At 36.4% G+C, this 19101-nt stretch overlaps 2 protein-coding genes across 4 annotated transcripts; one reads left to right on the top strand and one right to left on the bottom strand.

Annotated features, from left to right (window-relative positions):
* The first annotated feature begins 331 nt into the window (after positions 1-331).
* LOC147386665 (exostosin family protein) lies at positions 332-16652 on the top strand. Of its 3 annotated transcripts, none has more exons than XM_086422470.1 (16): positions 332-385; positions 647-689; positions 1863-2363; positions 3297-3390; positions 6193-6379; positions 6464-6722; positions 7284-7499; positions 7626-7712; positions 7787-7921; positions 8340-8453; positions 8555-8802; positions 9013-9093; positions 9195-9426; positions 9826-9924; positions 10014-10199; positions 16217-16652. In XM_086422470.1, the coding sequence occupies exons 3-16, from the start codon at positions 2016-2018 to the stop codon at positions 16316-16318; spliced, it is 2388 nt and encodes a 795-aa protein (XP_086278596.1). In that variant the 5' UTR covers positions 332-385; positions 647-689; positions 1863-2015; the 3' UTR covers positions 16319-16652. The 3 variants fall into 3 exon arrangements, with proteins under 3 accessions (XP_086278596.1, XP_086278595.1, XP_086278594.1); XM_086422469.1 differs by lacking the exon at positions 332-385 and having other exon boundaries at positions 442-689; positions 1863-1916; positions 2006-2363; XM_086422468.1 differs by lacking the exon at positions 332-385 and having other exon boundaries at positions 442-689.
* Positions 16653-17138: 486 nt separating this feature from the next.
* Positions 17139-18397, bottom strand: LOC147386664 (F-box only protein 13-like). Its single transcript, XM_086423769.1, has one exon. It carries the CDS (start codon positions 18158-18160, stop codon positions 17159-17161), a length of 1002 nt encoding a protein of 333 aa, XP_086279895.1. The 5' UTR covers positions 18161-18397; the 3' UTR covers positions 17139-17158.
* Positions 18398-19101: the final 704 nt, after the last annotated feature.

Here is a 19101-nt window from a genome sequence, read left to right as displayed (position 1 = left end):
AAAACATTAGGGTGTAGTAAAACAAAATGATTTGTAAATTTATTTTTTCAATAAATGATATATTTTTTTATATTTGATATGGCATATATAATTTAATTATTTGGAGTGGCAATAGTACCTCTCTTTCAAAAATATTAAAACGTAAAATGAGGTCTAAGGACTATCAAGAAAAGAAAAGTTTACTAAATGGACTCTTAAGAAATCCTTCAAAACTTAAGGACTATATTGAAAAAAACCCCTCAATCATTAATATTCCCTTTATTAAAAAATTATATATTTCAATGCAGAGCGTTGTAAAGCTAATGTGTACTTGTCTTTATTTTCTTGCAGTTTTTGGTTGGTGAGAGAAGAATTATCCGAGTCGTCAACCCAAATGATGAAAAGGGTAATTAGGTCTTTTTAAAAGTTATGAATGTTAGTTCCATTTTTTTATTTTTTTTTTCTGTTAAGAAGCTTATGGGTTCTTTCAAACAGACAGCGAGAGCCTTGGCGGTTCTAATTATTGTTCAATCTTCTCTCTCTGAAACATTTTTATGATTTTATATTTATTATTTTAATCTGGCTTTTGTTTGGACTTTCGAGTCAACTGTTCTTCAACTTTACATCTACATACATTTCTTTGAAAATTTCCTGTTTCATGTTGTAGGTCTTTCTTCTTTGAATAAGCTGCAATTTGAGATCCAATTAAGGTAATTTTCCTTTTAATTTTCACTGAAAATTTATTCAGAATTCCAAAATTTGAATGATACCCAGATTCTAATTTTTGTAAATCTATGGACTTTTTTTTTTTTGCATTGTTCATAAAATTTGTAGCTAAGTTTATTCATTTGTTGAAATCTGCCTGTTTTACCTAATGGGTTGGTGTTGGATCCTCTTTGATTTAAAAGTTTCACTTTTTTATTTCTCTTTGAGCTGGAATTTGTTCTGGAATTTGTTCTTTAGTTTATGAATTTAACAATTGTAAGAGGCACCAATGATGAGATATATGAGTTCATACTTGGTTGGGGTTATAAGTGAAATTCATGGATATTCGCATTGATTCAATATATTTCAAATGTTTGATTGGAATCCAGATGTTATTTTTTATAATCCTGTGAACATCTTTAGATTATATGTTGAAAATTGAAAATTTAAGATTTAGCAACCAATCTCTGTCTTTTCTCAAGGGTTGGCATTAGATCTCCTTTCTAAGCTGGATTGTGTTTCTTAAGTTATGAATCAATGGTTTTAAATAATACTGAAATAAGATTTCTGTGAAATCATAATCTTTGAGGGAATCTAGTTCACCCATAGTCACCTAAGTCTGACTTATTGAAAAAGTCTCGATTAAATCATGTCTTTTTTCTTCACCGATTTAATTGTGACTTTTTAATTATACACGACTTTTACGAACTTCGCGATTAAATCACGAATTTCACTATTAATCAGGAACTTTGCGATTAAATCAAGAAAAATGAAATATGACATTGATGCATGTCAGAGAATAATGACATAAATGAGGACAACATTGAATTTGATGATTTTGACTAGTTGATGAATCCTAACCCGGACTTATGATAGTTATCTTTTTTATATTTTGAACTTTGGTAATTGATTATTATAGTTCAATATGGTATCTAATGATATAACATGAGTAAAACCACTTAGTAGGAACAATTACACAGTCCTAACCGTAACTTGATTTTTTCCCGTTGTTACCAAATCTTTTGATTTTTTTCCTCTTGCGGACTTATTCCCGAACTTTGACTTGGTGACTATGACTACTCCCAATGAATTATTTGCTCCATATAATGAAGTGTTGTTTTATCTATTTTTTGAGAACTTCTAATAATTTTTGCATTTTATACTCTTTACTTTTGTAGGTATTTGAGGTAGCAAGTGATCTTTGGTCTTCGAAAGGATGTATATCTTAATGGGTAATAAGCACTTATGATCAACTTTAGGTGGCTATCCAACCAGGGAAATTCATTGAGTTATTTGTAGAATTTTTCTCTTCGGGGATTAGTTTTTAGATAATGGTCACTATTGCAACATGGAAATGCTCGTGGTCTCTGGTAGCAACCATTGCTTCTCTTGTAGTATTAGTTTCAGTTGTTCATCTGTTCTTGTTTCCTTTGGCGCCCTCTTCTCTCAGTTACTTCAATGCAAAGCAAGTTCGGAGTTCTTGTTTCCCAATTAATGGGTCAAGTGAAAGTGGTGGTGACCTTTTCGTGGGGAATCTACAGCCGAATCTCAATCTAGATCTTAGGTTTCCAGCTGACTTGCACAAGGCTGTGGTTTACAATGGTGCACCATGGAGGGCTGAAATTGGACGGTGGCTTTCTGGATGCGATTCAAGTGTTGCGACAGTTAGCATTGTCGAGGTATGAAGATATGAAGTTTTTTACATTTAATATGTGAAAATCTATTTTTATAGAGTATTTTAGGGATGCCCTTGTAAAATTGGAGATATTAGGTTTACCCCGTTGCAAAATGCAATATTAGGCTTACCCCCCTTGACCGTAAGTCAACATTGCTTTTTCTTGACGATTTAACGGTGAAATTTTGTTCTTTTCCATATTTTGATTTAGTAATTTAAATATTCAAAGTGCATTAAAAAAAAAAAAAAAATTTCACCATTATGTTGACTCATGGTCAAGGGGGGTAGCCTAATCTTGCATTTTGCAAGGGGGTAAACCTCATATCACCAATTCTTCAGGGGGTTGTCTCTAAAATACCCATTTTTATAATATTTATTTTTCCAATTTAATTATGTACTAGAATTTGGCTGTGCCTACGTCAAGGGCATCCTCTTTGGGGTTTAGGGGTAAAAGAGGAAAAGCGATAAATTTGGAAGGGTATTATTGGAAAAGGGGACAAAAGAGTGGAGTCCACTTTGGGGTTAAAGGGGTAAAAGAGGAAAGATAGTAAAGTTAGAGGGGGTATTATTGAAAAAGAGGGTAAAAGAGGAAATATTGTAAAATTGGAGGGATATTCTGGAAAAGGGGGTAGGAGAGGAAAGACAACAAAGTTGAAGGGGGTGAAGAGGAATGACACCACTATAGATGAGGGGACGTTTATTCCCCACAAGTGGGCCCCACCGTTGTGTTTTATTAAATAGTTTTTTTGAATTTTTCATTACACAAGAATATGTGATCTGAAGTTTCATTGACACAAGATTGCCTTCTTATTTTTGTCTACTAAATGGCTTTTTTAGCAGTCAATACAGATGGAAGAGTTATTGGGATGGCTTTTCAATTTGATGATCACTTTGACCTTCTCCTCTACTCATAACCACTACTTGTGCATTCTTACAGATAATAGGTGGCAAGACATGCAATAAAGACTGTAGTGGTCAAGGCATTTGTAATCGGGAATTGGGACAATGCAGATGTTTTCATGGATTTGCTGGTCAGTATCGATTCTCCCTCACCTAGTATGGTAGTTTTCAGGTTTCGTTACTCATAAAACCATGGTTTGAAGTTGTGAAGCATAGTTTAGGCGGTTTGCTTTCGCTTCAAAATTTTTTCTCTAAGAATTCTGATTAATAATGAAGTCATCTTGGAAATACAAAGAAACGAACAAGAATATTAGCTCTTCTTTGCTTATATTTATTTGGGAATGACTATTTCAAATGTAGCACTTGATACCAATATGTGCACGCTCTTTCTAATTAAGGCCGCAATCGGTCCCTGTTATCTTTGGTCTTTTTGGATGACTGTATCGACCAAATAAGATTTCTCAGGGGTATGCTAATTTGTCTTGAGATGATATCAAGCCATCAATTAATTTATGCAAGAGTAAAATCTTTGGAGTGGGCTAAACCTCGTATCTACGCTAGCCCATTCCCTACGATGCTAAATGGAATCATTACCTTCCTCTTACTTTGGTCTTCTACTGGGTGCTGCTTATAGAAGTAAGGCCATTTGGGACCCAATAATTGAATGCATAGGAAGGAGAATTGGATTGTAGAAATTTAAGCACCTCTCAAAAGGAGGAAGAGTGACCCTCTTAAAAAGCACCCTTTCAAGCATTCCAATATCCTTTTTATCCTTGGCTTTATACCGAGAAGTGTTGAAAGTCGGATTGAGAGTATCATTTGGGACTTTCTATGGAATGATAAAGAAGGGAATAGAAAATCCACCTCGTCAAGTGGAAGCAGATTTGTTTCCCTAGGAAGTATGGGGGGTCTCAATAATAAAAATAAAAATGGTATGATGAACCAAGCATTATTAGGAAAATGGTTACGAGGTTTGAGGACGAGAATTACAACCTTTGGAAGGAAGTAATTAAGGAAAAATATGGTGTGAATCAGTTCGGTTGGGAGAGTAGCCCGGTTTTGTCATCTTATGGGTGTTGTATTTGGAAAGAATTTAAAAGACGCTTCCAGAGTTAGAGGTAGGGTCATCTTTAAGGTCTGGTGCGGAGTGTTACCCCTAAGGTCTCAATTCTCCAATCTCTTTTCCATGTCTGAAAAAAGCTCCAATAAAGGATTTCACGATTCAATCTAGTGATCAAATCTCAAGGGACTTTAGGCTCTGAAGAAACATTAATTATTGGAGATTGAAGAGGTCGTTAGCCTTATCGATTGCGTATCTCAAATTATGCCTGTTGAGGCCATAGGTCTGTGCAACACCTTGAGTTTTATGCTTCGCAATCTGTGTTATGTGTTTTCTAATTCGTGCATGAATCATCCTTCTAACATGAATACCAAGCTCATAAACCAGTTTTTCAGTAATTTTCTTCTGCTTTATCTAAATGAATTTAGGCTTACAACATGGTTCAGATCTCAATGAACTAACATTTAAGCACTTCTGTTAGTTTTTTTAAAGCCCATTCTAACTCAACTTGCAACATTCCAATATCGACTTGCTTCTACAACTCAAAATCACAATCATATTTGAAGAATAATCTCAATAATGAAAAAAAGGAGAGAGTACTTAAAACACACATATTTATCCTGAAACTGATTTGGCAAAACAGAAAGACTATTATTTGCTACCAAAGCTTTCTACTCTTACACGATCAAAATTCAACCCAAGAAAATCTAAAACATCGACCTTACATGGGAATTTCTTAGTGGTAGTGCTCCATGAACAAAGTCAGCTTTCGAAAAAATGTATCTCTTTCTTTGCCAGAGACTTACCTGTCAGTTTCACTTCATTGGTCAATATCTCTAGCTTCCAAGATATAGATTGCCCAAGGATCCCTCAGAGTGTGAACATTTGGGGTTATTTCCATGCAATCTCTGGGTCGACTTGTATGGGGACTTTGAATTAGAGGAGTATTTGATTTTAGCAATGGCATCATCGCCATTCTTTTGTGGGGGCCATGAAGAAACCCTCATCTGGGCTAACCGCCTAAGAATATAGAACAACATACTTCCTCAAATTTTGCTGTTGGAGAACTAAGGTTTGATTAATTGAATGACTAAACCTTTTCTGGCCACCATAACTAGGTGGGGACTATCTTTTACTAGATCTTTGGTGTCAAGCTCTGGAGACATAAATTAGCCCTTGAAACTGCAAATCCTTAAAGACATGCAAAATGGCTCAAGGGGATCTCGGGTGCGTGTTTGGGATCCATTAAGATCTGTCCTGGAGTTATTGAAAGGAAGAAAAACCCCTCTTTTGCAATTGTCTCCAAGTTTGACCTCTTTTCATGTCTTCAAAAAAAAAAAAAAAAAAAAAAAAAAAAAAAAAAAAAAAAAAAAAAAAAAAAAAAAGGAAAAAGAAAAAAAAACTTCCCTGTTTTTCTAAAATAAATTATCCAACTCTATACCATTGCTATACAAAATATAGTATTTGATATGTTCTTTTCTTTATCTTTTTGGTGGGAAAGCTTCGGGTTTTGGCTGGGAGCCCATCTACCAACCAAAAGTGATTTAGAAAAACAGCACCAGCAAGAATCCAATCTTGTATTCGTGTCAATTTACAAAGGATACGCTGGACTTGTTTGGGCTTGGCAAGGACACGTCAATGTCTTCAATATTTAGCTTTAATATATGGTGTCGTCAATGTTTTGATCCACATCAATATAAAGCATACGACCTCTTTCATACATTTAGTGATGTTTAACGTATGAATGGATGTTTTTCTACTCAAATGATTCACCAGAGGCATATTTACACCCTTCAACTACTTTTCTATGTCTTATAACTCTTTTATGATCATATATTTAGTGGGATCCTAATAATATCTGCTGTTTTAATAGGGGAAGGATGCTCTGAAAGATTGCAGTTGGACTGCAATCGTCCAGCATCTCCGGAGCAACCTTATGGGCCATGGGTTGTCTCAATTTGCCCTGCCTATTGTGATACAACAAGGGCAATGTGCTTTTGTGGACAAGGAACAAAATACCCAAATCGTCCCGTAGCTGAGGCTTGTGGATTTCAAATAAAGTAAGGAAGGACCCTGAATTTTTCAATTTACATTCCTGTCATGAGACCACCTAATTTCCTCTAAACAAAATTTATCTGTTTCAGCTTACCTTCTGAACCCAATGGTCCCAAGTTGACTAATTGGACGAAAGCCGATCTAGATAATATTTTTACAACAAACAATAGTAAACCTGGCTGGTGTAATGTGGACCCGAAGGAAGCTTACGCTTCCAAGGTACGATTCAAGGAGGAATGTGATTGTAAATATGATTGTCTTTGGGGGCGGTTCTGTGAGGTGCCCGTGCAATGCAGTTGTCTCAACCAATGCTCTGGCCATGGGTATTGTCGTGGTGGATTTTGTCAGGTAGTGATGGGAACTTCCATACTCTCTACGTTTAGGGAATTGTTAACCGTTTCTTTACAGAAAATGGTGAATAAAAGAAAAGATGATATCGAGCTTCACTTCTGTTCTGAGGCTCAGAAACTTAAATTTGACAATTTGTTTGAGAGCTGCTATTGGCACCCCAACTTTTACTTATTACACCCCAATTAAAAATAAAGAAAATGAGTGAATGGTTGGGAATGAGTAAAAGTTGGGGTGCCAATAGAAGCCCTCTTGTTTTTTTCGCTAGATTTCTATTTTTTGGCTTTAGGATTTTATATGAGCCTAATCAGAATTGTGAACAACTACTGAAATTATTTGAACAATTGTTCTAATGTTTTGTAATGTTGAGATTTTAATTTCAGCCGAACCTTTGTAATGTTCAAAGAGCGTGTTTTAATATCTAATTGGGGTGTAAATGTAATAAGTAAAAGTTGGGGTGCCAATAGCAGCTCTTTATTTATTTTATTTTATTTTTTCGTTTTTATTATTATTTTTCCTCAACGAGATTCTATTCTAACCATACCGAGCATTCATTTTCAGTGTCACAGAGGCTGGTATGGAACAGATTGCAGTGTCCCATCTGTTTTATCTTCCATGCGGGAGTGGCCTCAATGGCTTCGACCTGCTACAGTTGATGTACCTGATAATGTACATCTCAACAAAAATCTTTTTGATATTAAGGCTGTGGTGAAAAAGAAAAGACCCCTTCTATATGTTTATGATTTGCCCCCAGAGTTCAACAGTCTCCTCCTTGAGGTCAGTATGAGCGATTATAATTTTTTTGTTTTTGTTTTTTTGTTTAGCGATTGTAAAAGTTTCCCACTCCAATGATGGAGTATTCTTTTCATCTTATATTATTAGTTTTTCGTTCGGGTCTTGCAGGGGCGGCACTTCAAGTTTGAATGTGTAAACAGAATCTATACGGACCAGAATGCAACATTGTGGACTGATCAGTTGTATGGTTCACAGGTATTAGTCTTACCTCACCTTGGACTGATGTACTTGCAAGTGGCTTAAAATCTTTTGACTCTCCTCTATTGCAGATGGCACTCTATGAAAGCATCCTGGCTAGTCCCTATCGAACATTAAATGGTGAAGAAGCAGACTATTTCTTTGTTCCTGTTCTTGATGCCTGCATCATAACTCGTGCAGATGACGCACCACACTTGAGCATGAAGGTAAACATTATGTAGCTGTTTATCTATTGGCAGTTCAAGTGCTATAATACTTTGCAATGCGAGTTTATATAATTGCAGCTCAAGTACCATCAACCTATGTTTTAAAACTCGATGATCTGAAGTTGACTTGGTTGAGTCAAATAAATATATATTAATTTGTTAAATACAACAACAATATATTTTTTATTTCTAAAAAAAAAAACTCTAAATTGTGTTGTCTCGGTGAGTTATTTCAAATGGGTTTTGGGACTGAGTTAACTTGAATTTAATTGTGTTGACTCGGTCGAGTTTTAAAAGACAGACATAAACTAAAAACTATTTTTTCAATTGCTTAAATCAACATGGTTCAGAGAATGTGGATTGAGGTTTCCAAATTACTATTATTCTCAACCATAATGTTCATGTTATTGAATTTCAGGATTACATGGGTCTGAGGAGTTCACTAACTCTGGGATTTTATAAGAAGGCATATGATCATATTGTCGAGCAGTATCCATACTGGAACCGTTCATCCGGAAGAGACCACATTTGGGTATGATAGAGATGCTTCATTAGTATTTTTTTTTCTTTTCTTGTGTTACCACTTTTAATCCATGTGTATTCTAATGGTGTTGTGTCTATATCTGAAGACAGTTTTTTTCATGGGATGAAGGTGCTTGCTATGCTCCCAAGGAAATTTGGAACAGTATGATGTTAGTTCATTGGGGAAACACAAACTCAAAGCATAACCACTCGACAACAGCATATTGGGCTGACAACTGGGACAACATTCCTTCTGATAAAAGAGGCAACCACCCATGCTTTGATCCTGAGAAGGATCTTGTGCTTCCTGCATGGAAACAGCCCAGCCCAGATTCCTTAAGATTAAAATTGTGGTCCAGGTGCTTATTTTCATAAAAATATAGAGAGCTTCTATTGCCACACCAACTTTTGCTAATGCTACCCCAATTGTGTGCTAATTCTTTGATCATTTGCATATGAATTGGGGTGGTGTTAACAAAAGTTGGTGTGGCAATAGAATCTCTCAAAAAATATTCTCTCTTTTGTTCAATTCTAGCTGGAATTAATTGATCTTGTATGCACATGCACAGGCCATATAAGGAGCGCAAGAAACTTTTCTACTTCAATGGAAATCTAGGACCAGCTTATGCGAATGGCAGACCTGAAGATACGTATGTCAACCAAATGGAATACATTGTATAAAAGTTGAAATTACTTTCACAACTTTTTGTTTTGGAGGATCTGATTTGTTGGTGTGGTGACAATTATTCAGATATAGCATGGGTATTAGGCAGAAACTAGCGAAAGAGTTCGGGTCAAGCCCTGACAAAGAAGGGAAACTTGGGAGACAGCATGTGGAAGATGTGATTGTAACCCCACTACGTTCTGCTAATTATTATGAGGACCTATCGAGCTCTGTTTTCTGTGGCATATTGCCCGGAGATGGTTGGAGTGGTCGCATGGAAGATAGTGTTCTGCACGGGTGCATTCCCGTGGTTATTCAGGTAGTGTTGCTTGATCAGTTGTATATGTCCTACCAAAAGCATAATGGCTCATACGATGTACATATAATGGATGAGGCCTGACCCTTCGATGGGTCCGACCTAGTACATCTCTTGTATAAAATATCAACCTGATGGGATGATCCCATCCATCCAATCTATAAAGTATTTGGATGGTGGGGATCATCCAATTGATTGGTCTTTGGCCTAACATATTTCCTAGTTCGGACCCATCAAATATTAGGTCCAGCCATGCTGCACCAGGAAGCGTGATCATGAACTATATTCATATTATAACTGGAAGCCTTTCTTTTGGACCTTGGTCAACTGTCTTTCATTCTTGCAATGTGGAATTTTATGAACTCTAATTCATGTCAATTTAACTCATTTTCTCAATTTTAGGATGGAATCTTCCTTCCATACGAGAATGTGTTGAACTATGAAAGCTTTGCGGTTCGAATTCGTGAGGATGAGATTCCAAATTTGATACATACTCTTCGGGTAACTTTCTTTCTTTAGATGCCAATGTCAACTAGAGTAAGCAAGAAAAAACTCAAAGATTTTCATTTTCTCCTTCTCTGTCTTTGTAGGGATTCAATGAGACAGAAATAGAGTTCATGTTGGCAAATGTACAGATGATCTGGCAGAGATTCTTATACCGTGATTCTGTTTTGCTTGAGGCCGAGAGGCAGAAAAGTGTTTATGGTCATGTGGATGATTGGGCTTTGGAGTTCTTAAGACTAACTGAAGATGATGTCTTTTCCACTTTCATACAGGTATCTGCCTTATTCCCAGTACCAGTGACCATACTGTTTTATTTCTTCTTCTCCCCTAAACACAAGATTTATGAAAAAGTTGACATAAACCACTGAATTACAAGTAAAATAGACCCCCCTTAAATGACCTATGCACTCCTAATTTTATCTCTTACACTGATGATGAATTGATAATATCATATGGTTCAAATGGAAATTTGATGAACTATAGGGTTTTTAATGCGGTGGGACGCAAATCAAGCCAACAGTCCAACAAATTTTTTGTAATTATTTAGGTTGCAACTTGTTTGGGTCTAGAGTTATTTTTTATTTTATTGGGAATAGTTTTAGGTTAGATTATTTTATAATTTTTGATGTCTTTTAATTATTTTAGAAATCATATAAGAGTTTAGGTACTATTCACATCATTTTCTTAAGCGTTATTTTGAGGTCAAAACTTTTGTTGTTTGAGGCCAATTTTTGTGCTATTTGAAAGGTTATTTAGTTACCTATCCAAAGAGCCCAAGATTTCACAATTCTGATGAGTTTTGAGAGAGTTATGGTCAAAATATTGATAAGGTATTTGTTTTACATGGGATTGGCTTCTCAAGGTCAAAAGTGTCAAACCTTTCAGTCATTTTAGAATTAAGATTTTGAGTCTAAAGCCTATATACATGCCTATTGTAATTGAATTTTAACAATTGATGCTTACATCCTCTCCATTATGTGGTACATTGTAAGAATATTATATAAAGATTGGTATAGGCTTGAGGTTGAATCAAATTTGATTAACTCAGAACATTCTCCAAACCAGCTCTCATCTCTTCTCAAATTCTGTTTACGGTATATCAGAGCCTTAGAAGCTCCTGGAACCAATTCATTCAAGCTTCTTGCCTCTTTCTCTACAAGCTCTTCTCTTTCATCATCCTCCATGGATAACCAAATTGTTCCAGCACCTCCTACACCCTTGCCTTTCTCGTTTTCATCTATGACCAGCATGCTATCTATTAGACTAAACTCCACCAATTACCTCTTATGGAAAAATCAGTTTATTCCTCTTCGTGGCAGTCAGAACTTCTTGGCTATATTGATGGTACAACCATTCCTCCCTCACCCACCATCATTCAATTAGATGGCATTTTAGCTTGCAACCCCGAATATCGAAAATGGAAATTAATTGACCAATTTGTCACTAGTCTCATCAACTCCTCCCTCTCTGAAGAAACAATGAGTAAAATCATGGGACTCATTTTCCCACAAGTCAAAGCCTATAGAATTAGAACTTCGAGATGAACTCTCAACTTTTGAAAAAAGGTACAACATCTATTTTAAAACACTCAAGAAAATGCAAATCAGTCTGTGATCAACTTTCTGCCGTTGGAAGTCCTGTTCCAGATGTGGACAAGGTCTTTTGTTCTTATGAGGTCTAGGTTAAGACTATCATACTTTTGTCACCTGTCTTAGCGCAAAATTCGCAATGGTTTCACTTGGGACCTCTTCACTGTTTTCTTGGGGTAGAAGTTTTATCCAACAACTCTGGTCTTTTCTTGTGCCAATCGAAGTATGCATCTAGTCTCCTCCAGAAAACAAATATGGAAGGAGCCAAGCCATGCTCTACTCCTATGGCTGTTGGTCAAAAACTCATCAAATCGGGGACCTTGTTTGATTATCCAACCCACTATCGTAGTATTGTTGGAGTGCTTCAGTATCTTATTCTCACAAGCCTTGACATTGCATTCAGTGTGAACTCAGCTTGCCAACACATGCATGCTCCTACCACTGAACACTTCAAGGTTGTGAAGAGGATCCTCCAATTTGTGAAAGGCACAGTTCATGGGTTACAATTTTATGCGAACCAGCCCCACTCAACTCATTGGATACTCAGATGCTGACTGGGCAGGTTGTCCTGACACAAGGTGATCTACCTCTGGTTTTGCCATCTTCTTGGGTCAAAACCTCATTTCTTGGAGTGCTAACAAACGGCCTACAGTTTCCTGATCTAGTACTGAGGCTGGATATAGGTCCCTTGTCAACACTACAGCTGAAATCACTTGGATTTCATATCTTCTCCATGATTTGAGCATCTTTCTCCATAGTCGTGCAATTATGTTTTGTGCCAATACTAGTGCTATCCACATGAGCTCCAATCCAGTTTTCCATGCACACCCTAAACATATTGCATTGGACTGTCACTTCATTAGGCAAAAGGCCGTATCCAGCCTTATCAAATTCCAGTTTATCTCTTCTGCTTTACTAGTGTCTGATGATATCTTCACCAGAAGTTTATCTCGTGATATTATCTCTCGCTTATGTCACAAGTTGAATCTTTGGGCTCACCTGCCATTCCACTTGAGGGAGGGTAACGTGGGGCCTAGGCTGTTCAACTCAGCCCAATACAAAAGACATGGATCATCCAACTCATCTCAAGACTGAGAATGTGAATCACACTGCTCCTACTATAGCCCACATGGCAGTCATGTTCTTAATGAGTATTTTCTCCAATATCCTCCCATATTCTCTCTTGCCTTATTGAGAGATTAAACCAGGACATCCTCAAGGAAAGATTCCTTAGTAGACATGGATATGGTTTCCAATTATAAAAAATCTGCTGCACTAGATAAAAGGAAATTTCCATTTGCAATTACAAGACAATGATTTCAAAAGGAAACATTCCTTTTGGAAATGATTACTCTTCCTTGTAAATTGTTTTGCACTTACATTATTTCCATTCTGTGATACATTGTACGGATATTATATAAAGATTGATATAGGCCTGAGGTTGCATCAAGTTTGATTAACTCAGAGCATTCTCCAAACTAGCTCTTGTCTCTTCTCAAATTCTGTTTAAACCCCATCATGAAACCCATCAAATCTTTCTTAAACCATAAACACCTTTACCATTAACCTCATCCCTAAATCTACTCTATTACTTAACCCCAACCAAATACCCTAAACCTCCCCCAAATTTTAAATGTAAAATTTTGTATTTATTCTTTCAACACATAACTATTTGGGATTTCAGAAGTATTTTTCTTAAAAATCATTTTTTAATAATTTTTTCTTCTTCACCATTTACGTAGCCTTTCCAACATCCTCCCCAAAGTAGAATCTTAGAATCAAAGAAATTTTGGTTGTCATACACCAGGTTTTGTGTAAATCTGTTCAATTTTTTGGATCAGCTGCTTGAGAAATGTAACTTGCACTATAAAAGACTAATTGTACTAAGACATGAATTTTTCTATTAATTTGTTCAATTCTTGGATTCAACTAATATGCTATCTACACTAATATTTTTATTTTTACTTCAGATCCCATAAGTTCTTGGCATGAAACCATGACATACAATGGATCTAGGACATCCTAGGTTTTATCAATTCTTGGTCCGTTCTACTTTAGGAATAGTTGGGAAAAGGCAAATTAGGTGGTGAAGATGGAGAAAGAAAAATTATAGAAAGGGGTTTAGGCCCAACAGTGTTTTTTTGGCCATTGCAAAAGGTTGAAACAAGGCTAATTGGGTATTTGAAATGCAAAGTTTTGTAATATGATGTTGTAATTAAGATTATGGTTATGAAACAGGATTATGTAATAGGGCATATAGCGTAGATTCAGATAATAGATTAATAATATGGTGTGTGTATAGTTTAGGGAGGGTTAGGGATTCTTCATGGGTTCTTGATGGATTCAGAAGAGAAAATACAAGAAAAAGAAATAAGAAGAGAAATTTAAAAAGATGATGATGGATTTATCTTGGAATCACACCAATAATTTTCATGGTATTACCAAGTTGGATGCACCCATTTTCAAATAAAGAAATAAACACCAAGTTGGTTAACACCAAATCCAAGCATAAGAGAACAGAAATTTTTTTATTTACTAAAAGTCTTACTAAAACTCTTAAAACATTGTTTAAATTACAAAGAAAGAAATCTTAATAGAAAAGTCTTCTAATTCCTACACCATACTGTACTCCAACATTTTTTCCCAAAAACAAAGTAAAATTTTCTAAGAACTAAAAACATAAAAATAACCCACTATAAAAGTGAAAACAGAAAAATAACTAAAACATAAGTATTCTAAAGGCTATGGTCATGTGTATGCCATTCTAACTTGATCCAATAGTTCTTCCTCAATCCAAATGCATTCCACATGGACTCTCCAATGTGGAGTTTTCTCTAGGCTTTTGACTTGATTTGCGTCCTGTTTTAATGGTGTTGTAAGAAGTTGTGCCTAGCCTACTTTGGTCTCCTAGATGCCCTAGACCATCCTAAGCTCCACCTGGTTTAAGTGGATTTAAAAAACGTGGGACATTTGAGAGGGGGCATGTCTAAAATATTCACCAAAACCTGGAGGGGCATGTCTAGAATAAAAAGACATTTGAGAGGGGGCTTTAAACTGCTTGGATATTGATGGTTACATGGTTTTCATTTTTCTTAAATGTTAGTTGTGCTGACTTCCCAGCTTGCTTGGTAGCAAGCAATTGATATTATTTTGGTAATGGCATATTTGTATTATTAATTTTTCTTTTTTTGCATGACCTTCACTACATATAAAAAGTTGAAGCATTAATTTTTTTGCTGCTTAAGCCGCTCCCAGGCCCTTAGGGGGTTGATCTTCTAAGTCCCACCTGGTGCTTTTAACAATTGCAATGTCGTATAATGGCTGGTATGCACCTGGGAGTTATGTTATTATCCCCCAAGAGATAAAGGCTTAAATTTTCACACCATTATCATTATTTTCTAGCTGTGTTTGGTTAGGCTCAGAGTTAGCAACAAATCTCAGGTTCAAATCTCGGAAGGGGTGATCTATGGAAAGTAGGGATGCAACTTGGTCTGGTTCAAACCGAGAACCGAACCAAACCGATAGCTTTGGGGTGGTTTGGTTTGGTTTGGAACAAAGTTGCGGTTTGGTTACGGGTTATGAAAATGAAGAACCGATCAATTTGGTTCGGTTCTTGGATCAAGTTTGTATAGAACCGAACCAAACCGAGAACCGAACCCCTATGTATGCATAAATAAATAAATAAATATATATATGTATGCATTAATTTTTTTGCTGCTTAAGCCGCTCCCAGGCCCTTAGGGGGTTGATCTTCTAAGTCCCACCTGGTGCTTTTAACAATCGCAATGTCGTATAATGGCTGGTATGCACTCAGGAGTTATGTTATTATCCCCCAAGAGATAAAGACTTAAATTTTCACACCATTATCATTATTTTCTAGCTGTGTTTGGTTAGGCTCAGAGTTAGCAACAAATCTCAGGTTCAAATATCGGAAGGGGTGATCTATGGAAAGTAGGGGTGCAACTTGGTCTGGTTCAAACCGAGAACCGAACCAAACCGATAGCTTTGGGGTGGTTTGGAACAAAGTTGCGGTTCGGTTACGGGTTATGAAAATGAAGAACCGATCAATTTGGTTTGGTTCTTGGATCAAGTTTGTATAGAACCGAACCAAACCGAGAGCCGAACCCCTATGCAATAAATAAATAAATATATATATGTATGTATATAATAATTATTATGAATTATTTTAGGAGTTAGGACATGTATTAGTGATTTTTATGGATGAACTAATGATTTTTTATGGATAGATTAGTGATTATTGTTGAAATTTTATGTTTATTTTTTCATTTAAAAATATTACTTACAATTTATAGAATATTGGAAATCCGTAGAACCGAAACAGAACCAAACCGACTTTAGTTCGGAATGGGTTGGTTTGGTTCCAATGGAATTTGGTTCGGTTCTGATTCTTATTTAGTGGAACCGACCTATGTCGGTTCAGTTCCAATTTGACTTCAAACCGAACCAAACCAAACCAAGTTGCACCTCCATCGGAAAGGGCTACTGGGGGCCCCAAAAGCATCACATTAGACTCAAAGCTGTCTCAGAGTGGGCTGCTGTTATTCATATCAAGAAATAACTCTTTTTGAAAAAAGTTTCAATTCTTAAAATGTCTAATTGAGTTTGTTATCATATCATACTTGAAGAACAATATTTCCCCAAATCACTGATTCAGTTGAAACTCTCTTTGTTGTAAAAAGGTACTACACTACAAGTTACACAACGATCCATGGAGAGGAAAACTTGGCCATCTACAAAAGGACTTTGGATTACCAAAAGAATGCTTGAGAAGCATCAACTAAAGAATTGAAGATAAGCACGAAAGTATTTTAAAGAAATATCGGTATACAGGGAGCTTCTGGTGTTCAATAATGAGATGTTTCTTATTGTATTGTTCTTTCCTGCAAAATAAGCTGATTTTGATTCCACAACCTTGGTAGTCATAATTGAGCATCATCCACGCCAGCCACAATTTTGTATCAATAATTTGTTTTTAGAGATGAATAAGACCGGTTCTTTTGAGAGAGCCCCTTATTGAGAATTGAAATTAGATTAAGTTTTCTCAATTGTTTCTACTTTCTTATTTATAACAAGTACATCTTTTCATCATAAGAATTCATTTGTTTCAAGTTTAAATGGATTTGCTTTCTTTAATAGATTTGACATGTATGTTTGCTTTTGAGGTTTGTTTCTGTTTGGCAGTTGGGAGTATAGTTGTTCAAGATCATATCGTCCCTGTAGCATCATGGATCTAGATCACTCAATTGGTGAATTGTTTCTCTTGGATCGTACATAATCCGAAAAAAAAATCAAACACTTCCCCAGAGCTAGAGAATTATAGGTAGAGCAGTTTCCATCGGCCCATAAACATGCTTCAAATCTTGAGAAGGCTTGACATACAATGTTGTCTAGAAGATGGAAGTGACAAGAAGAATGAACTTTCACCCCACTCAACATAACATTAGACTGAATCCTTGTAGAATGAAGCTTAGCCGAGATAGTAGCAAGCCAGCCTAGTAACTTACAATCAGAATAGGTGTTGTACTTTCCACTGAGATCGAGATCATGGGCACATGTCAAAGCAAATGAAAAAGATAAAGCTATTGTATTTGTGACATCGATATATCTTAATATAAAGTATCCTATTGGTCACATATAAGACTTAGATACATTCCACAGTCAAAGACATTAGCGTTAATGTCAGGCTTAAAGGAATAGGATGCCACAAACCTCTTGGCATGTCCACCGTGAAGATCAAAACACATTGGCAAGTCAACCCACGTATCTTCCGAGATGTTGTACGTTACAACCCTATAAACGTGTGTAATGTCTGAGGAGGTAACACATACGACACAGTCGTCGTGACCAGCACATGTTGTCTTACTAAGGCCGGGATACACACGGAACATTTCTGGTGGCATGGTTGCAACATGTCTCCATTGGCACATGGCATGGTCAAACTCCCATATTCCAAGAGTTGCATTTGGCTCCCTAAGGACCCCTACAACAAGGATACGGCCAGCACACTTGACTAAATCAATACCGTCCTCCACTCTAAAGGGCATTAGTTGAGGATATATCATTGCGCTACCATGGAGTGAGTCATAGCGCATTAGTCTTCCCTTTTGGCTGAGATAGTATACCATCATTTTATCATCTCTATCAACCATTGTCACTCCTGCCAGTTCTTTCATGGGTTTCCACTGAACATTTGTGTACCATTCTCTCCGTGGTACATGTTCGAAGAATGTTTTGGCATCGGCATTGTTTGCGATCATTCTAATCGAGCTTACTGGCCTCATCGTCCAATAAGCACTGTCCATGGATGAGCATGTTGCCATGACAAGATCATGCAAGCGCCCAAAAATTACAAACACTTTAAATGACGATCCCATTGCGTGCATTGCAATTGCCTTTATATTGAGATTGATATCTAACCGAGGTAGTGAACGTGCTGACCCAGTTATTGGATTGCACACAATGAGCCTGCCGGTTTTAGAGCTGAAGCACATCAGACCATCAGAGGATGCCACTGGAGTTCTTGGTGTTCCATTGAAATTTATGGGGACAGGAAGGCGAACATGGCGCCAATTCTTGATTTCCAAATCATATACCACATTGGCTGGCGATTGAGAATTGACCATGAAGAACCATGCACCACGATTAAAAAGTTCATGAGAAGTTCTCTGAAAAGTGGGAGATTTGACGAGTGATCTCCACCTCTTACACACCGATTGGCATCGTATGATGTCAATCGTAGGAAGTCGAGCCAACACACTCTCGATGGTGGCATCGTCCAGTTGGTTCCATAGGTCAATGCCTGGCACCAAGTTGTTGTTTTCATTTAGCCTCCTTGACTCATGGCTCTCCCTGCATCATTAGAAGTTCAACAAACTTAAAGATGGAATGATGATGGTCTTGAAATGGGCACTTGTAGGGAGACATTCAAAATTTATTGACTTGGGTTGGATTATCTGTACCGTATGGGTATTTTATTATTAGGCAAGCAAATGGCAAGATTTGAACCTAGGCCAAGGGATCAATTCTTATCAAGCTTTTACCAACTTAGCTAAGTGCCACCTTCCTTAAATAATCCTTTTATTTCATAGGAATTCATGTTATAGAAAATAGTAGAAAAATGATACTTTGAGAAGTTTAGAAATATAGTTTTCAAAAATAATATATCATACGGATCCAAGCAGGTTTAGGAATGGATCCATATTTGACTCGTATCCGAATCGGGTAAAAGGACATTAAACAATATTTGACCCATTTTTATTTGGATCTTGAAAAAATAATAACTTAGGATTGTGAAACAAGATAGATGAATCTCTCTTAACTTAAGGAGCCAAACACTTTTTGAAGAGAACACCAGAACAAGTAAACAATAGCATGCATGGACAAAAATCCCTTGTATCAAATAATTTATACTGTGATATATATCTTCTCTTTCAACTAACTTTCTTTTATTATACTATTCAAAAGAGAAAATATCACTTATAGAAATGAAAAATATTACATGGTCCTAAACCCTAAGAATTTTTGATTGGCTAACTTTTGATCTTAAGTTGATGATACAATAATA

Source organism: Akebia trifoliata, chromosome 14 (assembly GCF_017979445.1).
Source record: "Akebia trifoliata isolate Shusen 1 chromosome 14, ASM1797944v1, whole genome shotgun sequence".
Classification (NCBI taxonomy): Eukaryota; Viridiplantae; Streptophyta; class Magnoliopsida; order Ranunculales; family Lardizabalaceae; genus Akebia; species Akebia trifoliata.
The sequence above is the reverse complement of the archived record's forward strand: the minus strand, read 5'-3'. Positions and strand labels throughout refer to the sequence as shown.

Excerpts from the sequence above, each read along its gene's own strand:
- LOC147386665 (XM_086422470.1), top strand. The coding sequence starts at position 2,016 with ATGGTCACTATTGCAACATGGAAATGCTCGTGGTCTCTGGTAGCAACC. Across the intron at positions 7,713-7,786 it reads ATCAGTTGTATGGTTCACAG|ATGGCACTCTATGAAAGCAT; the intron begins GTATTAGTCTTA and ends CCTCTATTGCAG. Across the intron at positions 7,922-8,339 it reads CACCACACTTGAGCATGAAG|GATTACATGGGTCTGAGGAG; the intron begins GTAAACATTATG and ends ATTGAATTTCAG.
- LOC147386664 (XM_086423769.1), bottom strand. The coding sequence starts at position 18,160 with ATGGTCAATTCTCAATCGCCAGCCAATGTGGTATATGATTTGGAAATC.